A 27,265-nucleotide genomic window follows, 5' to 3' on the forward strand; every position below is an offset into this window, starting at 1 on the left:
CAAACAAAAATCTTGCTCGACTCCTTCAATGCACTAGAAATGGCTGCTCGAGCTCATGATGTCACTGCTTTCCACTTGAAGGGCAAGAAGCGCGTGTTCCTTAATTACCCAGAGCTCATAGATTGCCTCCCACGATCGATTTCTTTGTCTCCACGTGACATTCAAGCTATTGTTGCACAAGTAGTCGTTTCATTCTATCCCAAGAAATAAGAAAGGAGAAGCCCTAGAAGTCGTCCAGTAAGTAATAAGCCTTCAGCGACCTCATCACACCAAATATGCACAACAATTAACTTATATTTTGAAATAGCAAGTGCCAAGGTATCAGGGAAAATGAGAGCACAATTAATCCTTATATCATAAGTAGCCACATGTTAAGTTTTATTATTAATCTCCATAATGTTGATACATTGTGCAGTGCGGAGGAGAAAGCTTCCTCCGCACTTCGCACAATGTATCAACGTTATTTATTGAAAAAAATTAGAAAATAACTTTATGTTACAATCTTGTAAACAATAATTGTAAACAAAATGAAGCTAATGGTAATTACAAAGGTTTTTCATGTCTCATAGTTTGCAAGGCCTCATTCTAATCAACGCCAACCAACATATTGGTTTTAGTTTTCATTGTGCAGAGTGCAAAGGGCGAAGGAAGCTTTTATTGTGAGCAGTGCGAAGGTGCGGCTTGCAAAAATGATTGTGGAAATAGAGTGTTCTCAAATAACAATAAAACATGGATCTCACACAAAGATACAAGGACTATGCTACTATGCAACTATCACTCTTGTTAATTACTTGGTCGTTGCATGTGTTGTGTCCATTTTCTTGACAAGTTTATATATATATTGGAAGGTGATCATCTTCTAACATTTTCATCAAATTCATATGCATTTTTCAGCTTTGTCTTTTAATTTATTTATTTTAAAAATTAGTGTAAATAAAATTTATAATTAAGTATGTCATAGATTTGGGAAAATCTTGAGTTATAAATGTTATATGTTTAACCCTTATTTCTGAGGTAATATAGTTTTAAGTTACAACACCTTTGTGTCATGATAAACTAAATCACCACATTTACATAGTTGTAATATGCATAGAATTTGACTTCTCAATATCATAAGTTCACCCTTTAGGGAGATCATAACAAGTACAATTAGGTCGTGACCTCTTAGTGTTATAAACTCAACACTCCTTTCTAAGAGGTCATAACATTTGCATGCAACTCATGAAGTCAAAATATTTATATCTAGGTCATCTTCTCTTTATGCTATAAATTCAAGTCCTTCCCATAAGTGATCTTAATATATGTACCAAAATCATGACCTCCCTATACATGATATGTGCAACCCTTCCTCTAAGTGGTCATAATACGTGAGTGTCAATTATGACCTCTTAGTGCCATAAGTTCAACCACTAATATGTGCACACATGAGGTCACGATCTCCCTATGCCATAAGTTCAACACATACTTCTAAGTGGACGTAATATGTACATGCTAGTCATAACCTCCTCCTAGTTAAACCCTTATTTTTGTGTTATTGTAATATGTAGATATAGGTAATATCTTTCTAGTCTTATAATTTCAACCACTACTCTTAATAGATGTAGTATGCCCATATGGATCATGACCACCCAATTCACCCTTTCCTCTATGGCCATAATATGTGATTATAGGTCATGATCTAGCATCTTATAAGGTTAATTTCTCCCTCTAAAAGTTAATAACATGTACATGCACATGACAAGCTTATAGTATTATAAGTTTAACCTTTACCTCTATGCTATTGTATTTGTGTACATATCATATAAGACATTACAAAATATTTGTTACATCACCAACAATTTTAACCTTTTAATTTAACAAAGTTATAGTAATTTTAGAATGTACTTTTTATTATTTTTGGTACGAAAATAAAATTTATAAAAAAATCCAAATAATTTCTTCTATTTTGAATCATGTTTCATTTTTAATAAATGTTAATCATCATCCTTAAGAAAAAATTATTAAAAGTTTACAAGAATTTTTTTTCCCTTTTCAAAATTTCAAATAAACATATTTTATCATAAAAATCCAATAATAAAAAGCATATTTTAATATAAAAATTCAGTAATAAAAATAAAGATAAATAATTTGTTTTACAATGATTATTCTTTTTAAAGTAAAGAAAATTTATAAAGAGATTATTTGAAAAAATAAAATATTTTTAATTTATATTCCAAATTATAAATAAATATATTTTAATGATAAAAATTGTTTAACAAAAATAAAGAAATATGTGGTTTATGTTTGAATTTATGAAATATGGATAAAATATGTTATGATGTAAAAGATTGATTAATAATAATAATTTAATTTAAAGCATTATAATTTAATTGAAGGTAAAATGAATATATAACTTGTTTTTTTAAATACAAAATTTACAGTCTGGAAAATCTTCACTCTTTCATCTCATCTGTAATATTATTAATATAATAACTTGAAATTATAATTTAACAGAAAATAAAATCGATGTCTGAAATTTTCTCGCTCTTTAATTTCAGGTGTTAATATATTACTCTTCTCTTAACCAATTACACTTCTTAACATCACATCTCTTAACCATTACACTTCTTGAAAATATACAGAGACACTACTCAGCTGCGTGAGTATAAGCATGAGTGGACACAAAGTCCTTGGATCTTGTATAAATCAGCCCACGCCGATTGATCCCTCCTTCTGTTGCAGGTTTGAACCTAGCAAGCTTCCCTAGCTCATCAACTCCCACTGCAAGGTGCTTTAATCTCGCTGTAAATTCTACCATCAGCGATGCAAACGTAGCAAGAGGAAACGCCTCTGCGAATTGAAGCTGATTTGTTCTGTTAAACTTCCTAGAGGAATAATGGCGGCCTAAGGCTGGAAATGTATTTTCTCGTCTTGGTGTTGTCGGTATGGTTTCTGGACCGTGCCAGGATACAAGTCTCGAACATCTTTCTGGGGAGGGCTTACCCTGGCTCGATTTATATTGTCCCGAAGAACCCATGGAGCAAGAGATCCTCAAGTCTGAGCTTCCTGCAACTGCTCTAGTTTTCCTATGCTCCATCAATTCTACTCCAGCCTGAGATTCCTGTGCTTCGGGTTCAATATTGGAGGTCGTCTCATCTTCTAAGGTTGATTCTTCTTCAGGAACTTCATCTTTTTCCGGGATTTCTTCGACTATGGACCATTTTTTAGAGTCGATGAAGAGCTCGGGCTCGGCGCGAAGAACCGAGTGAAGCTCCTTTACCGCTGTATCAATTCGTTTCATCATCGGCTCCAGAGGTCCACATCTCCTCATTTCCTTGACGCTCTCGGCCAGTTCTTCCAGAACCTTCACTGCTTCAGTGCTGATTTTTGTGCATTGCCTCCTCAATACATCTCGGACAGAAGGCGGGGTCTGCAGTGGCGAAAATTTGCTTTGAATGCTCAGCGCCGTTAAAACAGGGGTGAGTTGATAAATTGGAGTCCATTTTTGGGGGCAAAGTTGTATTTCGAATTTTTCCCCCTTTTTCAAAATTTTGTTTATATGAATAGTTCTAAAAAGAATCTAAAATTTCTAGAAGCAAAGTTTTATGAATGACGTTTCAAATTATAATTCTTTTTTAAATTCTTACTGAACTGAAAAAAAGAATGGAGCACTGAAACCCCATGAAAGATTCTCCGAATTCCACAAGTAAAACACCATTGATAAAGATCTGGTGGAATTATGTAGCTTAATTTACCTGTATCTCAGAGCGTAGACAGCCATGTAATGCAACTACTGAGTAAGCACAATGTCTGAGCATGCCGCCAATTTTAAGGTACTGAGTCCAAGGGTATCTGAAGCGAAACCGCCCATGACGAGGCTCCCATCTGGCACAGTTGGCCTACAATTCACCAATGCTCTATTGAGTTAACAAGATAGCCTACATGTTACACCTAAACAATCATATTAACTGCCAGTGTGATTTAATTTGAAGGGACTGATTGCACTGAGATGCTCTGTAGCGGGCTTAATGTTCACATATCAGTTCGACACAGAAATGCATGTAAACCCAGAGTTTATGGATATTGTTTTGACCTTCTGTGCTGTGAACTTGTAAGTCAAATTTGGAAACTTGAAAAATTATTGGACAAACCAGGTAACTATGGAGGTATACTTGAAAAAACCTGAAAAATTCTTCGTAAATTAAACAAACTGATAAAAAAATAATTTAAAACGTAATTTTTTTTTCAATACTTTGAATTTGGAGAGATCTAAAAGATTGTATTTACCCACCAAAGATTCTTCGGCAACTTTAGAATCTAAAATGGCCCTGTATCCTTCATAGATAGGATCCTCCAATGTTTCTTCAGATTCAGCCTCCTCATCTGATGAGCTAATGATCACTTCATTCTCAAAGTATTTTTGTACGCATCCTTCAACATTGAATCATACAGAGGTTATTGAACAAATTTTTCTTTATAATGTGGAGAAAAGCCAGGTATTTACCAGGATTTTAAAAGAGTTGCAGAGCTACACTGATTCATACAGGGCTAGGGGTTATTGAACAAATCTTTGTTTAGCCAGGTGCTTACCAAGATTTCAAAAAAGTTTAAAATCTCTTAATAATCAAAATGAAATGTGTAGAACAATTTGTATAAGTCCATCTTGACCTGGTATATGCTATAAAAATTGCATGTTTAAAAAAAAAGTTCATAATCTTATTTAAACTGCCTCTGGGCACTTATTACTGGTGGTTACAATCTTTCCCTGACATATATACCCTCACCTTCAAATGATACAATGAGATTTTCCAGGTTAGCTATAAGCATCTGGTGAAGTTCCTCTCCCGCCCAAACTGGGAAAAGAACCAGACTGACAAGTAGGCATATTCCACCGCCAATTAATATGGTTATCAACCGTTCGTAAGCCACACTGACTATGTTATCACTGCGATAAGCCGAGATGGCGATCATATTGAATGTAAGAAGGAATATCACCATGCCATAGTCAAATTTGCTCTTTACAGAGGGGACGAATCGAAAGTAAGTAACAGCAGCCCCTGCCACATGTCATTTTTAACAAGTTAAAAGACGATGGTAATCTGTAGCTTTTAATCGCACTGAGGAGATCAGATTTTATTCCTAAGCCTACTAAGGTTTATTTCCTTGATTTTCACACATTTATTCATTATCTAACCCTTTTTAGAGAGAATATCTAACCCCTTTTAAAGGAGGAAGAGCGAAGAGCTGAATAAACAATAGAGCACTTTAATTGATGCATTCAGCTGTATGAAATCCCCCTGAAATACTCAAAATTGCATAGATTATAAAACTCAAATATAAACTCATATTTACTAGTACAAGAAATCTTACTAAATTTCACACAAAATCACCCAGAAAAGTTCAAGTATAAAAGATTTAAAACATTGACTAGATAAACTATCATATAAACAAGTATATTAATCCACAATCAACCAATGTATTGGTAAGAAACACTCTGAGCTTTGTGGCTGTTCCAAAACCGAAACATAAAAATCCTCCAATCAAAATATATTTATCTTCGTACCAGAAAGAATGGAATGGAAAAAATTAACAGTAACTGTCAAGTTACCGAATATAAAGATGGCGATGCCAATGAGGACAGCCTGCCCTGTGCTTCCTGCGTGCTTTGCTACTAAATCCACAATTAGACCCAGGAGACCTGCCATAAGTGTTCCCAGTCCTCTGTTTAAGCCCTTGCACAAGGTAGCACCTGCTTCAGTGATACGATTTGATCAAATGGCTGCTATAAAATGAATCATTGCTGTATCTAAAACCTCAACTACTGTAGCAGTCATTCATTGCCTAAAAGCTCAACTAATGAAGCACTCATTCATTCCTCTGTGGAGAGGCAAAGGGATCTAGGGATTTAATTATGTAGATTCTTGTTACTTTGTATGTTGGTCTGTAATGTTGTGTAATATTACATAAGACAGTAAAGTAAAAAACTAGCATAAACCCACTCCTAACCTGTCAAATAGCTTAAGCGATTTCTTAAGGGATTTGGGTTAAAAATTTACTGAATGCAGATGGAATCTTCAAGGTTAGTAGCCATAGATTAGAGTGTACCTACAGAAAATTCGAATACCACTACCACGGTAATGACTGCCCAAATAGCACTTTGCCCAGCAACTCCATTGAATAAAGGATCTGTGAGATAGAAAGGAGAAACAACACACAATGCAAACCCAACCTTCAGAGCATGTATAAATTTACGTGGGTCATTTTTACCCATTTTCCAAGCTTTTCTGAAAAAAGACATGGGCGATCTGGTCCTCCATTTTTTGAACTTCTTGGGAGGTGGAGGAATATTATCATTATCAATATCCACCTTGACGGCCTTCAAATCTTCAGACGACGCCATTACTGATCAGAGACTCAAACAACCAGACATCATCTCCAACATGTACACTTGTTCTGGCAATAGGTATGGCTCGGCTCTGTTCCCATGAGAGAGTCAACTGAGTAAAGCAGTGGTATACGAAAAGACTCCAAGCTGTGAATGGCTCGAGAAACTACATTATAAGAAGACGATCAAATTTATTATTCAGCCGCTATTAAGAACCTGTAACGCAGTTGTCTATAACGCGACTTTTTGAAAGCTTTTTCGGCGGGTTTTTCCGGTCGAAATCCGGCAGGAATTTATTGGAATCGCAAGTTTGATAGCTAGTTTCTGCACAATGAAAGCGTCCCAGGGTTTTCCAGGGTGCTGAATCCAAATATTCAGTTAAAAAACCATTTTAACTGCAACAAATCAAGATTTAACCTCAATTTCTTCCACCGGATTCCGTCACCGGAATCTCCAAAAAGTCGCATTATAGACAACTCTTATAACTGTATCCACTAATTTGATAATGCTTTAGAAATTCTCTTTTAATAAAAATGACTAAAATGTAAAATAAATTTTATTATATATTTAGTTTTCATATTAATAATTTAGTTTTTAATAATTATTTAAAAAATAATAAATAAATCAATTTTTTTTTAGGTAAGCACCTACAGAGGATTTGAACCATTAATCTATCCCAAGGAGTGCCTTAACAGTGCACCCATTCACCATCAATCAATGACCTATTACAAGGAGTGCCTTAACAATGCACCCATTCGCCGTCAATCCAAAACCCGATTGACAATAAATAAATCAAATTTAAAACATATATTTTTCCAATTAAATAAATTTTCGAAATAAATGATTTGAATTTTATTTCAATATTTAATTTTCAAAATCTCTTGAAACAAACATTTCGACACTGCAATTCCATCCCAGAGGAAATTCTCCACAATTTATGGATCGTTTACACCTCCATACAATGGGTAATTTGTTCAAACCACTGTCCACACAATATTTAGATGCAGACTTTCGATGATTTTTTCCGCAGAGAAGAAAAAAGAAAGAGAATCATTAAAGTCTGCACGTAAATATTTACTCGAATGGGGAACTATCTACGTGGCAGGTAAAAGTCGGCAAGTGCTATTTCATGGACTATAGCATCATTAATGCACCAGATTGCCGTCACCCGGAGAGCCCATCGCATGCATGGATGCACATCTCATCACTCAGCTGCGGCAATGCCCGTTCCTGCCCGCGTCCGGCGCCGGTGTCCCTGCCCGCCTCCGGTTTGAGGCCAATGCGCTTGTAAGTTGTAAATTTAAAAAATTTCAACCTGCAGTTTACCGCTCAAAATTTAAAATCTGCAGCGGGTGGTTTGAATTTGCTATTTCTCGGCGCCCATTTGAATTTTGCTGGTAATGCCTTGACCAAAGCGAGTGGAGCTATCCATGGAACTGGACGCCTAATCTGCAGGTCGTTGGCATAATGGACGAAATGCTGAGGATTGTCCAGCGGCAGCGTCGGATCAATCCTCTGACGGCAGACGAAGAATTGGATTTGGGGCATCTCTATTTTCTTCTGTCAATGACCAATCTTCATTCTGTGCAACAGACATGGCCTCAATCGCATTCAAAGCCAATTCCGCCATGAAAGCTGCAGCGAGACGCAGCTCCGGCGCCAAAATTCTCCCCGTATTTGGAGACCTCCTCATGCGTCCCCTACCGCCAGAAATGAAAACGGACGACCATCTAGAAGATATTTCGTCTCCAGAGAACTTTGTCCTGTCGAAGCTAAATTTGGAGGACGTTCCAGAGTGGTCCATGGTTGTTCAACCCTTGAGATTGAGCGCGTTCAGGTTGGTGCAATAGGGGTTTTGAATCTATTTATGCATTCAAAAATATAATTTGACTAATAGAAAATTATAATCCAACCAAAAAATATATAACTAAGATGGAAGCTCAAGATGAAGGAACTAATGATAGAGACAATAAGATTCTGTAGCTTTCACAACAAACTACAAAACCCGAATTGTTGCTACATAACACACAACCACAACCATTTGGTTTTGACTATTGTATTATACTAATTCAATGACTAAATCACAGAGCATAAATAGAGAGTAATTTTAAACCCGCCCACGAGAACTCAAGGTAGAATTCAAATGTGTTTTATTCATTCACAATGTGTTGTTACATACGCAAAATTTAGATATGGGAGTGGAGTCCTCAGAATACTTGAATTCATATGTTGTCACATAGTGATACCACACAACAACCAAAACACTCTTGCTAACTCATGCAACAACTAGTCATCTCTCTCCAAATTGTGCAACAGCTAAAACCAAATCCAAGAGTCCAAGAGCCAGAAGCTAGAAGCCAAAATCCAAAAGTCCCATTTCTTCCTTGTTCCCACAATTTATTTCTCACACTGCTAATCTCTTCACATTCCAACTGAAACAAGTTGTTTCCCATGTTGTCAACTATTCACATTTCATAAATGAATTGATTTGATTCTCATAGTAAGCAGACAAATCAAAATTTATAACCTACATCCCACTCTCGTAGCGCGTCTAGTAGTGGTTGTCCTGTAGCAGCGCAACTAAACAATTATCAATTTTGGTGTGCCAACAACTCACGCAACAAGAGTATCAAAACAAGATCCTCAGAGTGTTGGCATCTCAAAAGAAGTCATCGATTTGGTGAAACATAACTACAGGAGTGACAACAACTATTGACTGGGTGTATCAACAAATAACATAATAAGAGTGTCAACAACTCAAAATACATGGGAGTAACAACACTTATTTTCCTACATTACAAACTCAAACAAAAAAATGTTTTGGTTGATGAGGATTTCTTGAGGCAAAGGATGCTCCTACATTAGACACCCTTGGTAGGAAAATATGAGCTACCAACTCATGTGGTAGTTCCTTAAAAAATTGAAGCACCTCGTAGGTGTGTTAGCTCTTGTTTAGTCACCCATGACGCATCTTTAGATCCCATGTTTTTCCATTTTCCCAAATACTCTAAATACTCCCCTTCAACGGGTCTTCTTTCCAATCCTTATGGCCATAATTTCTTCCACTTTTTCAACATGCATAATTGTTCCTTCCACTCATTGGGCGTACCTATCTCTTTACTATTCTCTCCTTCATGGACCTCGTATAGATCAACCACATTGAATATGAAAGAGATATCCAAGTCTCTTAGCAACTCTAGTTCATATGCGTTTTCATATTTTTTTCAAAGAATTTTGCATGGGCCTATTTTCCTATATTTCAACTTGTTGTAGGTACCTCTAGGAAATATTTCTTTCCATAGATGTACCATTACCATTTCTCCTTTTGCAAAAATCTTTTCTCTCCTTTTCAAATATGCCTTCTCTTTATACCTATCATTACTTTCCTATAATATTTTCTTCACATGTTCATGCATTTCATGCATGCTTTGTGCAAAATCAATTGCATGAATGCTCTTCCTTTCCTCCAAGTAGGGTAGTTGTATCAGGTCCACAACACCTTTTGGTGACCGGATATAAACAATCTGAAATAGACTCTTCCCAACTGATCTATTCACTGAGTCATTGTAGGAAAACTTCATCTGTGCCAAAACCATATCCCATTGATTGGGATTTTCACATTCAAGCTTATTAACAAATTTCCAAGACTCTTGTTCACTACTTTAGTCTGCTCATCTATCTGTAGATGATATGTTGAACTATATAATAGTTTAGATCCCATTTTCTTCCATAACATCCTCCAAAAGTGACCCAAGAACCTTGTATCTCTATCAATGGTAATGGTTCTTGGTAAACCATGAAGTCTCACTACTTCTTTGAAGAATAAAACAACCACTTCGTTAACATCAATTATCCTTTTGCATGTTATGAAATGTGCCATCTTCAAAAACCGATCTACAACAACCATCACCGAATCTTGCTTCCTTTGTGTAATTGGAAACCCCAAGAAAATTCCATGCTCACATCTTCCAAGGCCTTTCTGGTACCGACAATGGAGTATACAACCTCGTGTTTTGACTTCTATCCTTTGGTAGTTGGAAAAATCTACAACACTCAACAAACTTTATGACATCCTTGTTGATGTTATGCCAAAAACACATCTCCTTTACCAACGTTGCAGTCTTATCCATGCCAAAATATCCACCTAAACCTTCATCGTGTAGCTCCTTAATATAATTCAACCTCATTGACCCTTGAGGAATGCACAATAGCTGATTTTTAAATAAAAACCCTTCTTGGATAGGGTAATCCAAGAACATGTATCTTTACACCTCTAAGGTGCTTTACAAGCTGTCCAAGCTTCTCCAAAATCGAAATTTTCTGCATTCTACTCCTTCATGCTTTTTAGACCCACCACTTCTATTGACAAAATGTTGAGTAGCAACACTCTCCTACTCAAGGCGTCTCAAACTTTGTTTGACTTTCCAAATCTATGCTTCAGAACATATGTATAACTTTGTAAGAATTCAACCCATTTAGAATGTCTTTGATTTAACTTACCTTGATAGTTGATATATTGTAAGGTCTCGTGATCAGTAAACACGACAAATTCCTTAGGCAACAAATGATGTCTCCACTTCTTCAGAGGCTACACAATAGCATAAATTTCCTGATCATATACATAATACTTTTTCTTAGCATTGTTCAACTTCTCACTAGAGAATGTTATTTGTCTACCTTCTTGACTTAAAATTGCCCTAATCATTATCCCACTTGCATTGCAATCAACTTGGAATACTTTATCAAAGTTTGGAAGTGCCAAAATAAATTTCTCTCACCTTTTTCAGATCTGCAAATGCTTTCCTTGTTGTTGTTGTCCATTTAAAATTCCCCTTTTTAGTGCACTCAATAAGAGGCACACAAACATGGCTGAAATTCCTAATGCATTTCTGGTTTAATCTTGCCAATCCATGGAATCTCCTCACCTCAAAAGTAGATTGAGGTTTTGGCCAATCTGAAATAGCCTTCACCTTTGGATTGGTCGTTTGCTACCATGTGGTCACCTGCTTCTCACTGCCATGTGGTCATCCGCTTAAGGTCCTTGGCTTCTTAAGTCTTCTTCTTCTTTCTGTTACCATTGGTGTTATTACTAAAATTTATCTTTGCTTCTTCCAAATGGCTTGCATGTTGTCTTCTTCATCTGCAAATACAACACTCTTTGTGGTCACAATCACTGCAAGAAAATTTTGGAACACATAGCATAAAAAGGTCGTCTTCTTTTTGTGCTTTCAAGCTCACCATGAGAGTAGAACCCCTGACATGGAAAATTCTATGGAATGGAATGAAAACCAATATCCAGGGCTTTGCTAGTCCTCACAATGTTCTGATCGGGTCATTCTCTTCCTTATGTAGTATTCTGAACCACTCCTTCTACTAATTATTTTGGATTTTGCAATCGCACACAAATGTGGTATCATGAGTAGCAACAGGGGTTCACAGGCAAGGAGTGTGGACTCTGATTAAGTATCCCAGTTGTTGTGCTTTTCAACGTCAACCAACATATTTAGATTTTAATCTTATTTCTTGAATATTCTATTGTTGTAATGTAATAATTATAATAATTTAGTTTTATGTGCGGAGTGTGGAGGTGCAAAGTGTAGAGGTGTAGAGGAAGCACAATATGCTTCCTTTTCACCTCCGCACTTAATAATTAATTAAAAGAACTATAACCATTAAACTTTAGATGATTAATTAATGCATGTAAATACGTGGGAAAAAGAACATAATATGTGGACAAGCCATTGATTCGAGAAGGCCATGACATCATTTTATTCATGGTTGCATTGATTCTTCCTTGTGTCTCATGTAAAAACTATTTTTAAGTGGAAGTTAGGCCAGAGGGAGGGTGAGTTGTAGCTATCCTAGGCTTCCATGGTATGCACATTAATACAAATTTTGAAGAAATTTGATTTCTTGATTGTTTGCTGCTTGTAGATTTCCTCACACTCTCGCACCTTCGCACTTCTGCATTTTTCCTAAAATTCTATACGGATAAGCAAGTTCATGACATGCAAGAACGAAACAAATATGCATAAAAAACTAAGGATGGGATGAAGAGGTTTAAAAAAAAAGGGCTGCCACTTCCTCGACACATGAGAGAATGTTGAAAGCGCAATATCCAACATATAAAGGTGCGTGTCATCGTAGTTGGGGGAAATGAGCGTTTGAAATCTGTAAACCCAAAAAACAAACACAAATCTTGCTCGACTCCTTCGATGCTCTAGAAATGGCTGCTCGAGCTCATGATGTCACTGCTTTATACTTGAAGGGAAATAAGCGTGTGTTCCTTAATTTCCCAGAGCTCATAGATTGCCTCCCACGATTGATTTCTTTGTCTCCACGTGACATTCAAGCTATTGCTGCACAAGTAGTCATTGCATTCTATCCCAAGAAATAAGAAAGGAGAAGCCCTAGAAGTCGTCCAGTAGGTAATAAGCCTTCAGCTGCCTCATCACACCAACTATGCACAACAATTTACTTATATTTTGAGATAGCAAGTGCCAAGGTATCAGGGAAAATGAGAGCACAATTAATCCCTATATCATAAGTAGCCACATGTTAAGTTTTATTATTAATCTCCATAATGTTGATACATTGTGCAGTGCGGAGGTGCGAAGGAGAAAGTTTCCTCCACACTTCGCACAATGTATCAACGTTATTTATTGAAAAAAAATTAGAAAATAACTTTATGTTACAATCTTGTAAACAATAATTGTAAACAAAATGAAGCTAATGGTAATTACAAAGGTTTTTCATGTCTCATAGTTTGCAAGGCCTCATTCTAATCAACACCAACCAACATATTGGTTTTAGCTTTCATTTTGCAGAGTGCAAAGGGCGAAGGAAGCTTTCATTGTGAGCAGTGCGAAGGTGCGGCTTGCAAAAATGATTGTCGAAATAGAGTGTTCTCAAATAACAACAAAACATGGATCTCACACAAAGATACAAGGACTATGCTACTATGCAACTATCACTCTTGTTAATTACTTGGTCGTTACATGTGTTGTGTCCATTTTCTTGACAGGTTTATATATATATATATATATATATATATCGGAAAGCGATCATCTTCTAACATTTTCATCAAATTCATATACATTTTTCAATGTTGTCTTTTAATTTATTTATTTTAAAAATAGTGTAAATAAAATTTATAATTAAGTATGTCATAGATTTGGGAAAATCTTGAGTTCTAAATGTTATATGTTTAACCCTTATTTTTGAGGTAATATAGTTTTAAGTTACAACACCTTTGTATCATGATAAACTAAATCACCACATTTACATAGTTGTAATATGCATAGAATTCGACCTCTCAATATCATAAGTTCAACCTTTAGGGAGATCATAATAAGTACAATTAGGTCGTGACCTCTTAGTGTTATAAACTCAACACTCCTTTCTAAGAGGTCATAACATTTGCATGCAACTCATGAAGTCAAAATATTTATATCTAGGTCATCTTCTCTTTATGCTATAAATTCAAGTCCTTCCCATAACTGATCTTAATATATGTACCAAAATCATGATCTCCCTATACATGATATATGCAATCCTTCCTCTAAGTGGTCATAATACGTGAGTGTCAATTATGACCTCTTAGTGCCATAAGTTCAACCACTAATATGTGCACACATGAGGGTCACGATCTCCCTATCCCATAAGTTCAACACGTACTTCTAAGTGGATGTAATATGTGCATGCTAGTCATAACCTCCTCCTAGTTAAACCCCTATTTTTGTGTTATTGTAATATGTAGATATAGGTAATATCTTTCTAGTCTTATAATTTCAACCACTACTCTTAATAGATGTAGTGCCATTATGGATCATGACCACCCAATTCAACCCTTTCTTCTATGGCCATAATATGTGATTATAGATCATGACCTAGCATCTTATAAGATTAATTTCTCCCTCTAGAAGTTAATAACATGTACATGCACATGACAAGCTTTTAGTATTATAAGTTCAACCTTTACCTCTATGCTATTGTATTTGTGTACATATCATATAGGACAATACAAAATATTTGTTACGTCACCAATAATTTTAACCTTTTAATTTAACAAAATTATAGTAATTTTAGAATGTACCTTTTATTATTTTTAATACTAAAATAAAATTTATAAAAAGTCCAAAAAATTTCTTCTATTTTGAATTATGTTTCATTTTTAATAAATGTTAATCCTCATTCTTTAAAAAAAAATTATTAAAATATTTTAAGAGTTTTTTGTTTTAAACATATTTTATCATAAAAATCTAATAATAAAAAGTATATTTTAATATAAAAATTCAGTAATAAAAAGGATAAATAATTTGTTTTACAATCATTATTCTTTTTAAAGTAAAGAAAATTTATAAAGAGATTATTTAAAAAAATAAAATATTTTTAATTTATATTCCAAATTATAAATAAATATATTTTAATGATGAAAATTGTTTAACAAATATAAGGAAATATGTTGTTTATGTTATGAAATATGAATAAAAGATGTGATGATGTAAAAAGTTGATTAATAATAATAATTTAATTTAAAGCATTATAATTTAATTGAAGGTAAAATGAATATATAATTTTTTTTTTAAATACAAATTTTCTTGTCCGGAAAATCTTCACTTTTTCATCTCATCTGTAATATTATTAATAATAATATTATTAATAATAATAACCTGAAATTATAATTTAACTGAAAATAAAATCGATGTCTGAAATTTTCTGATCTGGCCCATAAACAATCTATCATATTGAGAGATCTCGCTCTTTAATTTCAGGTGTAAATATATAACTGTCGGAATTCAAATGCACAACATCTCTTAACCATTACACTTCTTGAAAATATACAGAGACACTACTCAGCTGCGTGAGTATAAGCATGAGTGGACACAAAGTCCTTGGATCTTGTATAAATCAGCCCACGCCGATTGATCCCTCCTTCTGTTGCAGGTTTGAACCTAGCAAGCTTCCCTAGCTCATCAACTCCCACTGCAAGGTGCTTTAATCTCGCTGTAAATTCTACCATCAGCGATGCAAACGTAGCAAGAGGAAACGCCTCTGCGAATTGAAGCTGATTTGTTCTGTTAAACTTCCTAGAGGAATAATGGCGGCCTAAGGCTGGAAATGTATTTTCTCGTCTTGGTGTTGTCGGTATGGTTTCTGGACCGTGCCAGGATAAAAGTCTCGAACATCTTTCTGGGGAGGGCTTACCCTGGCTCGATTTATATTGTCCCGAAGAACCCATGGAGCAAGAGATCCTCAAGTCTGAGCTTCCTGCAACTGCTCTAGTTTTCCTATGCTCCATTAATTCTACTCCAGCCTGAGATTCCTGTGCTTCGGGTTCAATATTGGAGGTCGTCTCATCTTCTAAGGTTAATTCTTCTTCAGGAGCTTCATCTTTTTCTGGGATTTCTTCGACTATGGACCATTTTTTAGAGTCGATGAAGAGCTCGGGCTCGGCGCGAAGAACCGAGTGAAGCTCCTTTACCGCTGTATCAAATCGTTTCATCATCGGCTCCAGAGGTCCACATCTCCTCATTTCCTTGACGCTCTCGGCCAGTTCTTCCAGAACCTTCACAGCTTCAGTGCTGATTTTTGTGCATTGCCTCCTCAATACATTTCGGACAGAAGGCGGGGTCTGGAGTGGCGAAAATTTGCTTTGAATGCTCAGCGTCGTTAAAACAGGGGTGAGTTGATAAATTGGAGTCCATTTTTGGGGGCAAAGTTCTATTTCGAATTTTTCCCCCTTTTTCAAAATTTTGTTTATATGAATAGTTCTAAAAAGAATCTAAAATTTCTAGAAGCAAAGTTTTATGAATGACGTTTCAAATTATAATTCTTTTTTAAATTCTTACTGAACTGAAAAAAAGAATGGAGCACTGAAACCCCATGAAAGATTCTCCGAATTCCACAAGTAAAACACCATTGATAAAGATCTGGTGAAATTATGTAGCTTAATTTACCTGTATCTCAGAGCGTAGACAGCCATGTAATGCAACTACTGAGTAAGCACAATGTCTGAGCATGCCGCCAATTTTAAGGTACTGAGTCCAAGGGTATCTGAAGCGAAACCGCCCATGACGAGGCTCCCATCTGGCACAGTTGGCCTACAATTCACCAATGCTCTATTGAGTTAACCAGATAGCCTACATGTTACACCTAAACAATCATATTAACTGCCAGTGTGATTTAATTTGAAGGGATTGATTGCACTGAGATGCTCTGTAGTAGGATTAATGTTCACATATCAGTTCGACACAGAAATGCATTTAAACCCAAAGTTTATGGATATTGTTTTGCCCTTCGTGCTGTGAACTTGTAAGTCAAATTTGGAAACTTAAGAAATTATTGGACAAACCAGGTAACTATGGAGGTATACTTGAAAAAACCTGAAAATTTCTTCGTGAATTAAACAAACTGATAAAAAAATAATTTAAAACGTAATTTTTTTTTCAATACTCTGAATTTGGAGAGATCTAAAAGATTGTATTTACCCACCAAAGATTCTTCCGCAACTTTAGAATCTAAAATGGCCCTGTATCCTTCATAGATAGGATCCTCCAATGTTTCTTCAGATTCAGCCTCGTCATCTGATGAGCTAATGATCACTTCATCCTCAAAGTATTTTTGTACGCATCCTTCAACATTGAATCATACAGGGGTTATTGAACAAATCTTTGTTTATAATGTGGAGAAAAGCCAGGTATTTACCAGGATTTTAAAATAGTTGCAGAGCTACACTGATTCATACAGGGCTAGGGGTTATTGAACAAATATTTGTTTAGCCAGGTGCTTACCAAGATTTTAAAAAAGTTTAAATCTCTTAATAATCAAAATAGAAACCAGGTATTTATCAAGATATTCAAAAATTTGAAGCCTCTTAATAACCAAAATGACATGAAAACCACGTATTTACCCAGATTTTCAAAAAGTTTAAAGTCTCTTAATAATCAAATTGAAATGTGTAGAACAATTTGTATAAGTCCATCTTGACCTGGTATATGCTATAAAAATTGCATGTTTAAAAAAAAAGTTCGTAATCTTATTTAAACTGCCTCTGGGCACTTATTACTGGTGGTTACTGCACTTTCCCTGACAGATATGCCCTCACCTTCAAATGATACAATGAGATTTTCCAGGTTAGCTATAAGCATCTGGTGAAGGTCCTCTCCTGCCCAAACTGGGAAAAGAACCAGACTGACGAGTAGGCATATTCCACCGCCAATTAATATGGTTATCAACCGTTTGTAAGCCACACTGACTATGTTATCACTGCGATAAGCCGAGATAGCGATCATATTGAAAGTAAGAAGGAATATCACCATGCCATAGTCAAATTTGCTCTTTACAGAGGGGACGAATCGAAAGTAAGTAACAGCAGCCCCTGCCACATGTCATTTTTAACAAGTTAAAAGACGATGGTAATCTGTAGCTTTTAATCGCACTGAGGAGATCAGATTTTATTCCTAGGCCTACTAAGGTTTATTTCCTTGATTTTCACACATTTATTCATTATCTAACCCTTTTTAGAGAGAACATCTAACCCTTTTTTAAAGAGGAAGAGCGAAGAGCTGAATAAACAATAGAGCACATTAATTGATGCATTCAGCTGTATGAAACCCCCCTGAAATACTCAAAATTGGATAGATTATAAAACTCAAATATAAACTCATATTTACTAGTACAAGAAATCTTACTAAATTTCACACAAAATCACCCAGAAAAGTTCAAGTATAAAAGATTTAAAACATTGACTAGTTAAACTATCATATAAACAAGTATATTAATCCATAATCAACCAATGTATTGGTAAGAAACACTCTGAGCTTTATGGCTGTTCCAAAACCGAAACATAAAAATCCTCCAATCAAAATATATTTATCTTCGTACCAGAAAGAATGGAATGGAAAAAATTAACAGTAACTGTCAAGTTACCGAATATAAAGATGGCGATGCCAATGAGGACAGCCTGCCCTGTGCTTCCTGCGTTCTTTGCTAGTAAATCCACAATTAGAGCCAGGAGACCTGCCAACAGTGTTCCCAGTCCTCTGTTTAAGCCCTTGCACAAGGTAGCACCTGCTTCAGTGATACGATTTGATCAAATGGCTGCTATAAAATGAATCATTGCTGTATCTAAAACCTCAATTACTGTAGCAGTCATTCATTGCCTAAAAGCTCAACTAATGAAGCACTCATTCATTCCTCTGTGGAGAGGCAAAGGGATCTAGGGATTTGATTATGTAGATTCTTGTTACTTTGTATGTTGGTCTGTAATGTTGTGTAATATTACATAAGACAGTAAAGTAAAAAACTAGCATAAACCCACTCCTAAACTGTCAAATAGCTCAAGCGATTTCTTAAGGGATTTGGGTTAAAATTTACTGAATCCAGATGGAATCTTCGAGGTTAGTAGCCATAGATTAGAGTGTACCTACAGAAAATTCGAATACCACTACCACGGTAATGACTGCCCAAATAGCACTTTGCCCAGCAACTCCATTGAATAAAGGATCTGTGAGATAGAAAGGAGAAACAAGACACAATGCAAATCCAACCTTCAGAGCATGTATAAATTTACGTGGGTCATTTTTACCCATTTTCCAAGCTTTTCTGAAAAAAGACATGGGCGATCTGGTCCTCCATTTTTTGAACTTCTTGGGAGGTGGAGGAATATTATCATTATCAATATCCACCTTGACGGCCTTCAAATCTTCAGACGACGCCATTACTGATCAGAGACTCAAACAACCAGACATCATCTCCAACATGTACACTTGTTCTGGCAATAGGTATGGTTCGGCTCTGTTCCCTTGAGAGAGTCAACTGAGTAAAGCAGTGGTATACGAAAAGTAATTTTTGAGGTTTCTAGGAAAGTGGTCATCTCTTACATAAAATACCCTCAAAACTTTGATTCCAGCCGGGCATGGAATTGGTTTCTAGGAAAGTGGTCATGTCTTACATAAAATACCCTCAAAACTTTGGTTCCAGCCGAGCATGGAATTTGACTGGCAAATTAAAGTGTGAAGACGGGTCTGGGAGGTGTGAAAATTGTTTAATTTAAAGAGTGGGTCTGGTTGGAAGATGAGCCCGAGAGTTGTGAAAACGGTCTAATTTGACTAGTAAGTTTGTTTTAAAATTCCAAACTTATAGCTCTATTTGTGATTAGAAAAACAGTTATTAAGACTAAAAGTAACATTTATTAAGACTGAAAGTATGCGTACTTTGGTAGATTTTAATAATCAAATCCTTGCATGGAAATGAAGCCTTGTATCTTTGATGTTCAGTTTGGCTTCCATCTTACCAATAAATTATTATTATTAATAAATATTTAATAGAATGATAAAGCTGGTTTATGATTTGAAATTGTGTTTGCTGGATTAAGAATTTTTTTGGTTATAAAAATAAATAAATAATAGTCCAAAATTTAGAATAATAGCCCATGGTTACTTTTATTCAAAATGGTATAATTTTTTTTAAATAACAATTTTTATATAGGTTATAACTGTATCCACTAAAGCAGGCTATTTTTATTCAAAATAGTATGATTTTTTTAAATAACAATTTCCATATAAGTTACAACTGTATCCACTAATTTGATAATGTTCTAGAAATTTGTTAAATTATTTTTTAATAAAAATGACTAAAATGTAAAATAAAAATTTAATATATATTTAGTTTTCATATTAATAATTTAGTTTTTAATAATTATTCAAAAAATAATAAATAAATCAATTTTTTTTAGGTAAACATTTACAGAGGATTTGAACCAATAATCTATTGCAAAGAGTGCTTCAACAGTGCACCCATTCATCATCAATCAGTAACCCATTGCAAAAAGTACCTTAACAGTGCACCAATTCACCACCAATCTAAAACTTCGTCGGCAATAAATAAATCAAATTTAAAACATATATATTTTTCCAATTAAATAAATTTTTCAATATTTAAATTTTCGAAATAAATGATTTGAATTTTATTTCGATATTTAATTTTGAAAATCCATGCAACCTACATTTCGACACTGCGATTCCATCCCAGAGGAAATTCTCCACAATTTATGGATTGTTTACACCTCCATACAATGGGTAATTTGTTCAAACCACTGTCGGTTTCTGCAGACAGTATTTAGGTGCAGACTTTCGAAGATTTTTTTCGCAGAGAAGAAAAAAGAAAGAGAATCATTAAAGTGTGCACGTAAATATTTACTCAAAATGGGGGAGCTATCTACGTGGCAGGTAAAAGTCTGCACGTAAATATTTACCCGAAATGGGGAAACTATCTACGTGGCAGGTAAAAGTCTGCACGTAAATATTTACTCGAAATGGGGAAACTATCTACGTGGTAGGTAAACAATATGACAGTGGGTGGCCTACCCAGATGCATATATAGTAGTAATGGGTACAAAAGCATGTGAGCTAGTGGTCTGTCAGAAAGGAGCAGGTACAGTACCGATGCTTGTGCAGGTCAATGTGAAGCTACTCTAAGGAGAAATGTTTGGCAATTATAAAAGTGTTTAATTATTTCGTAAAATATATTAGTGTAGATATATCAATTATATGGTTTTTTTTTCCCGGTAATATTTTCTATAAAATTTGGTTGGGGATTTTTTGAAATGGTAAGTTTGAGCTTTGTAATTGTATATTTTAAGTGTTTTAAGAGTTTAGAGAAAATTGAATCTATTTATGCATTCAATAATAATACATTTTAAATAACAAAAATATATTATTTGTCTAATTTTTTTATCATCAAATTCCAACAGAAAATTTAGAAACTTTTGATGGTTTTTTCAGAGAGAAACTTTTGATGGTTAAACTCCTCTAATATTGACAGGCATCAAAATAGTTATTTTACAAGGTATTTTACATGGCCAAAATTTTAAAAAATCATAAAATCAATTAAATTGTAACTTTATTTTAAATTCCTATCATTAATATATAAATTAAACATATATATATATATATATATATATATATATATATATATATATTTAAAAAATGTGTAGTAAGATTCTTAGCCTACATAACGAGGGTTCAAATTTGCCCAAAAAAGAGTGGAACTTATGACAAGATTTTGACAAAATTTGGCATAAATTTTGGGAAATCCGTGTTACAATGGTCAAATTTCAATATTTTGGGTGCTCTAGGTGTTTTTGATGGTGTTGAATCCATTTCCACCATCAAAACAGGATTTAAGCACTCCTTCTGTAAGATTTGTTAAGAAGCCCACAACGCTCATTCTTAATCATGGAGATTGACCCCATTTTACCATAGAGATTCTTAACTTATAAATAGCCTTTATTATAGTACCATGGCTTTCTAACACTATATGTACAAAAAACCATAAAGCATCTTCATATGACAAATTTTTTAATTAATCAATTTAATTAAAACCAACATAACTATGTCTTTGATTAGTGACTACTACTATGAATATTCTTGAATATTCCATGGATGTTAAATCTCTTCTATCCACCTAATAATTACTAATAGTTACATCAACTTTTAATTAAATTGATTAATTAAAAGAAGAGTTTTTTGGGCATGCTGTATTAGTAAGTCATAGTATTTGGTCCATAGTAAAAATCTTCAAGTTAAAGTGGGCGTGAATGCTAAAATAAAGTTATAGTTAAATTAATTTTAATGATTTTTTAAAATCTTGGTAATGTAAAATGCATAAGTATTTTGATGTCTGAAATAGTCTAACACAGGCACACATAGATAATTTAAAATAAAGTTAGTCTATCGGTAGCTCATTGCCATGTTATAAAATATTATGTAAAGTTTGAGATTCAAGATTTCAAAACCTTTGTGAGTGTTTACTCCACAAAAAGAAAAAGTTATAATATGGTCAATTTTTATGAGTTTTTTAAATCTTGATATTGTGAAATAGATCATAAGGTAAATGTTTTTAAGTTTATCAATGTTTACCATCCATTTAATTTATAAAGTTGTGTTGATAGAATTTGAAGTAAGATTGTATATATATATATATATATATATAACTAAAACGGTTAATATATTTATAGATCAACGGTTGGGTCGTAGCCTAATCAACCGACATTACATGGAGGCTTGAGTTCACTAATCCTTTCTACGCCTAACAATCTTTCCTTCTTAGTTTTGAGATTTGAAGGAAGTTCGCACCGACGATTGTTTACAAAGTGGCGGCCTTTAGACATAAAAGGGTGTGATTTGCGATCCCTGAATAATCGCATCGGAGAAGAGCTGTCCGCGATGTCGGAACAAAGACCAATTCTTTTAGTGATGCAATCGACCTCCAATGGTTAAGGCCCCTAAATACTTATCGGGACTTTTAAAACCCTATTATTAAACTTCGTTACCCCTTAGCCATGAATATTTAACCTTTCCTTTCTTACCATTGGTTATATATAAATAACACGTAAAACCTTCCATCGACGCTAATTCCTTATAAACCATTATAAAGGAAATATCCACAAAACAATCCTTTCCGCTTTAGTGCGGTCTTGACACGCTTTCCGAGGTTCCACCTTTATCGCAATCGAGTATCGGCTCCTCCGCGACTCACTTTACAACACTACTCCTCCACATCCGATAAGCGATTGAGTTGTCGGACTTCAAACTTTATAAACTCGCGCACATAACAACATCGAGTCGGCACCCATCGACCTTTCGCAAAATCGCGTGACGCTACCATACCCCGAACCCCGATCGACCAACTTGCATATTGAACTTCTGTTGTTGATCTACTCTTGTTATATTTGACAGTTCTCATTTGTTTCGGGTTGATAACACACACGGGGGTTAACCGCTCGATAAAGCGGTTTCCCCTCACTCCTTCGCTGCTACATGTCCTCCGATTAGTGGAATCGAAGCCAAGCCCTTGATACCACATACCATTGTTTTGCCGCTCGAAATACCACTCGAGGTTAAAAAACCGCCTTTTCGCTGCGTTAACTTCTGCGCTCTTTCACATGTGATGACCCTTAATCTGCTCCATCGGTCGGTTCCGATAGTTCCTTTAGGTTCCTCTGTTGTTGAATCTGGATCGTTGATCCCTGAGATCCAACAGTGGCTTGGGGAAAATTTTGATTGGTGCAGCACTAATGAGTTATGGTATGGTGATCCACACGGGCTCTTCTGAGTTTTTTTTTAAAAACCCTTGAGTTAGGCAGCATCCCTCATTGGCTTTGATATTTGCCTCCTTGTTTGAGCTACAGAGAATGTGAAAGAAGGAGGAAGAGGTAAAAAAGCCAGCAAGTCCTGCAACCTTTGGAGAGTATTGTTGAGAGTCGGATTGCTAAAGTGCTCCTCTGAGTTTAATGTATTTATCAAGAGTTCTGAGTCCTCGAAGACCTGAAGAGCTTTGTGTCCATGCTCCTATGCGATATGGCATCCTTTAAGAAGCCCGAGAATTTCGGCCTGATTGTTTGTGCTCTGTCCTAGTCCCCAGCTGTAGCTATCTATTCGGGAGTTGTCCTGAGAGTAGACCACTTCACCTGCACCAGAGATCCTTGGATTGCCTTTAGAGGTGCCATCAAAGAAAACGGTTACCTTTCCCTGCTTCCTCCACTAGGTTTGGAACTCTGCATCCAATGTTCTGATGCGCTAAGCAGGATTGAATGTGGGGCGAGCAGGTACTTTCTTGCTGACTCGAACGAGAAGGGTTCCCAGCCAGCTTCGTTCTTCAGTTATGAGGGTATCGTCTAACTTGATGGAGTAGTTCCCTGGAGCTTCCATCAAGGACGCCTTAGCTTTGGCTACCACTGACAAGGGAGAGGACGTTACATTATTAAATATCCAGTTATTTCGGGCGAGCCAGAGCTTCCAGCAAATGAACTTGGGAATGGAGTGCCAGATCCAATTCCACAGAGATTGTGCGCTGAGAGTCCTAGGGTACCTTGTAGTCCAGGTGGAGAAGAGTTCCGCGACTTACACTGGACAGGGGCGGGAGCATCAAGACCGTGGAGGACGAGAGCCCATACCGATTGGGCAAAGGCACAACTTACAAAGAGGTGGTCCACGTTTTCAGATGCCGATCTACACAAAATGCACCAATGCGACCCTATAATGCCTTCGTGGGCAGGATTTTCACATGTCAACACTTTCCTGTGAATAAGTAACCAAGTGAAAAAATTCACCTTGGGGATACCGTATGCGTCCCATGTGCGCTGCCAGATGGAAGGGTTGAGAACTTGATTTTGTGTGGATTGCAAGGCTGCAAAGCCAAGCGCAGGGGTGTAGACTCATGTCTTCCCCCATCTCCAGAGATCCGATGTATGTAAGTTAACTGGTGCTAAGCCCTTCAGCTTATCCAAGAGAAGGTGCTTTTGGTGAAGTAAATGTGCTGGCAGGTTGGGGAAGACCCAGTCTTCCCAGTTCCCCTGGTTGTCCCAAGCAGAAATGTCGGCTAGACTGTGCAAGCCGTGCTGGGAGAGCCAGTCACGGAGATCAGCTAACTCCACTGTGTGTTCAAGGGGGGAATTTCCCATGATTTTATCTTGCCATATCATAATATTTTCTCCATTTCCAAGCACCGTGTAAAGTTGATTTTGGAAGGTGGCAAGCCCTTTTCTGCATCGGTTCCAAAGCGGCATGCCTTTGGGAACACTGTCCGCTTGGAGGTTTCTCAATGAGGCTCCTTTGAAGTATTTATTCCAGAGTACTAGGCTGACTGGATGATGTTTATTGGAGTAGCACTGTCAAAGGATTTTTCCACCTAAGGCAATGTTGGCCAGGCCAGGGTCTCTAATTTGGAGACCTCATTCCAGGTTTGGCCTTTTAACTGTGTCCCAACTAACTAAATGAAATTTTCTCTCGTTTCCTTTGCCTCCCTGCCATAGGAAGTTTCTGAGCAGCTGTGAAATCTGATCCGTGATTGTCTTTGGTGCCAGGAGGAAGGAGGCCTAATAGATAGGGAGAGAGGAAAGGACAGACTTTATGAGGATTAGCTTGTTAGCGTAGTTGAGCCACTGCCCACCCCAATCAAAGATCTTGGTTTTGATCTTGTTGATGGCTTCAGTCCAGAGTGATGCTCGGTTGGCCCCTACAGTTAAAGGCAGTCCCAGGTATTGTATTTTGTCCCAAGAGGCATAGCCCGGAAAGTCTAGGATTCTAGCAATTTGGAGTTTGGTTTGCTCCTCTGTATTCTAACTGTACACTTCACTTTTTCTTTTATTAATAAGCGCTCCTGTAGTATGATACAGAAGCTTTGTAGGGTCCCATTGAATTCCTTTGCTATTCGTGTGGAAGCTCCTCCCAACAGTAGAGAATCATCTGCGAACAAGGATGGTTGATTGGTTCTAATCCAATCGTTGGTCAGATGCCCGAGAGAGTACCTTTATTTCTTTCTGCTATCAATTTCCTGCTCAAGGTGTCTGCCATTATTATGTACAGAAAGGGAGATAGCGGGCATCCTTGCCTTACCCCCCTTGAAGCTTGGAAATAAGAAGCAGGTCAGTCATTTACCAGCGGGGCGATCCAAGGTTTGTCAGTGCAGGCCTTAATCAGGTTCAAAAAAGCTGGGTTGAATCCAAAGGAGAGTAGAACTTTGTAAAGAAATGAAAGTTTTACCTGATCAAAGGCATTGGTCATATCCAACTTGATCAACATCCCTTGCTCCTTCCTCTGATGATTGGAATGCATGGATTCCTGAACAAGTATCACATTATCCAAAATATGTCTTCCTGCTACGAACCCTCCTTGACTGGGAGAAATGAGCTTACTTAGCAGAGGTTTAATTCTGTTTGCGAGCAATTTAGCAAGAATTTTGTAAGAGACATTACATAACGAAATGGGTCTAAATCTGTCAAAGGTAGTTGAGTTCACTTCTTTGGGTATTGAGGCAAGAAAGGTGGATTTGGTGCTGCCTCCCACTTTTGCCTTTTTCTGAAAAGCCTTTGCCATTCTTAGTAGGTCAGATTTGATGATTGTCCAACAATCTCTGTAGAAGTGTGCTGAGAAAACATCTGGGCCTGGGGCTTTGTCAGGCTCCATGTCCAAAATTACATTATTGATTTCTTCCTCAGCATAGGGATTCATAAGATTTGAGTTATTCTCCTCATTAACCAAGGAAGGGATCTGGGAGAGGAAGTCATTGGAGATCGCCTCGTCTCCTGTTCCATCCTCTGTATATAACCGCTGAAAGTGAGTTTCAACAACTTCTTTAACTTGGGCAAAACCTTTGGTGACTGTCCCATCTGCTGAGGTGATTTCTGAGATGTGATTCCGGGAGAGGCGTGCTCTGAACTGCCTGTGGAAGAAGGTTGTGTTTCGGTCACTTGCTTTCAACCATAGGCTTCGGGACTTAAGCCGCCAAAATTCTTCTTCTTTTCTGAAAGAGCTGAAAGAAGCAAGTTGGGCAACTTGTTCTTTCTCCAATTCATGCATGGTTATGTCTTTGCCTTCCATCTCCAACTGTAAATATGCTAACTGTTGGACAATTTCTTTTCTATATGAGGTGAAGGTGTTGAGAGGCGTTTTGAGCCACTCTTTCAGAGCTGCTTTGGTTGATTTTAATTTTTTCTCTCATACGTAATTGGGTGACCCAGTGATCGTGATAGACCAAGCCTTGGCAACAACTTCCATAAACCCTTCTTGCTCTATACACAAAGGGCTGAAGCAGAACGGTATAGGCCCCAGGTTTTCTTTCTCATCCAGTTGTAAGAGGATGGGTTTATGGTCCGAGGTGAGCTTTGGTAGGATTCTCGATGATACTATTCTCTTATCCATCAAAAGAGTGCTATGCACTAGGAATCTGTCGAGCTTGGTTGAGATGTGTGCTACCCCTGTTATGTTGTTGGTCCAAGTGTATCTCCCCTTCTTGGGTTTAAGATCAAGAAGATGCCACTGTTGAATTATGTCCTCCACAAGGGGTAGCAATGGATCTCTACTATTGTTACCCCCTCTTTTTCTTTTGGGTCAAGAA

The 27,265-nt window shown here is 36.4% G+C and overlaps 2 protein-coding genes across 3 annotated transcripts; both read right to left on the bottom strand.

Annotated features, from left to right (window-relative positions):
* Positions 1–2,557: 2,557 nt before the first annotated feature.
* LOC149232769 (aluminum-activated malate transporter 14-like) lies at positions 2,558–6,573 on the bottom strand. Its single transcript, XM_089376563.1, has 6 exons — positions 6,085–6,573; positions 5,588–5,728; positions 4,764–5,036; positions 4,271–4,410; positions 3,735–3,878; positions 2,558–3,409 (listed from the first exon to the last, which is right to left on the bottom strand). Exons 1-6 carry the CDS (start codon positions 6,377–6,379, stop codon positions 2,627–2,629), a joined length of 1,776 nt encoding a protein of 591 aa, XP_089232689.1. The 5' UTR covers positions 6,380–6,573; the 3' UTR covers positions 2,558–2,626.
* An 8,582-nt stretch (positions 6,574–15,155) lies between these two features.
* Positions 15,156–19,217, bottom strand: LOC149232770 (aluminum-activated malate transporter 14-like). Of its 2 annotated transcripts, XM_089379506.1 has the most exons (6): positions 18,792–19,214; positions 18,296–18,436; positions 17,472–17,744; positions 16,859–16,998; positions 16,324–16,467; positions 15,158–15,998 (listed from the first exon to the last, which is right to left on the bottom strand). In XM_089379506.1, exons 1-6 carry the CDS (start codon positions 19,084–19,086, stop codon positions 15,216–15,218), a joined length of 1,776 nt encoding a protein of 591 aa, XP_089235632.1. In that variant the 5' UTR covers positions 19,087–19,214; the 3' UTR covers positions 15,158–15,215. The 2 variants fall into 2 exon arrangements, with proteins under 2 accessions (XP_089235633.1, XP_089235632.1); XM_089379507.1 differs by lacking the exon at positions 17,472–17,744 and having other exon boundaries at positions 15,156–15,998; positions 18,792–19,217.
* Positions 19,218–27,265: the final 8,048 nt, after the last annotated feature.

This window comes from Pinus tabuliformis, chromosome J (assembly GCF_031772625.1).
Source record: "Pinus tabuliformis cultivar Carrire ecotype Pingquan chromosome J, CPIR1, whole genome shotgun sequence".
NCBI classification, from domain to species: Eukaryota; Viridiplantae; Streptophyta; class Pinopsida; order Pinales; family Pinaceae; genus Pinus; species Pinus tabuliformis.

Excerpts from the sequence above, each read along its gene's own strand:
- LOC149232769 (XM_089376563.1), bottom strand. The coding sequence starts at position 6,379 with ATGGCGTCGTCTGAAGATTTGAAGGCCGTCAAGGTGGATATTGATAAT. Across the intron at positions 3,879-4,270 it reads AAGTTGCCGAAGAATCTTTG|GCCAACTGTGCCAGATGGGA; the intron begins GTGGGTAAATAC and ends GGTGAATTGTAG. Across the intron at positions 3,410-3,734 it reads GTCTACGCTCTGAGATACAG|ACCCCGCCTTCTGTCCGAGA; the intron begins GTAAATTAAGCT and ends TCGCCACTGCAG.
- LOC149232770 (XM_089379506.1), bottom strand. The coding sequence starts at position 19,086 with ATGGCGTCGTCTGAAGATTTGAAGGCCGTCAAGGTGGATATTGATAAT. Across the intron at positions 18,437-18,791 it reads GGTATTCGAATTTTCTGTAG|GTGCTACCTTGTGCAAGGGC; the intron begins GTACACTCTAAT and ends TCACTGAAGCAG. Across the intron at positions 16,999-17,471 it reads TCTCATTGTATCATTTGAAG|GATGCGTACAAAAATACTTT; the intron begins GTGAGGGCATAT and ends TCAATGTTGAAG.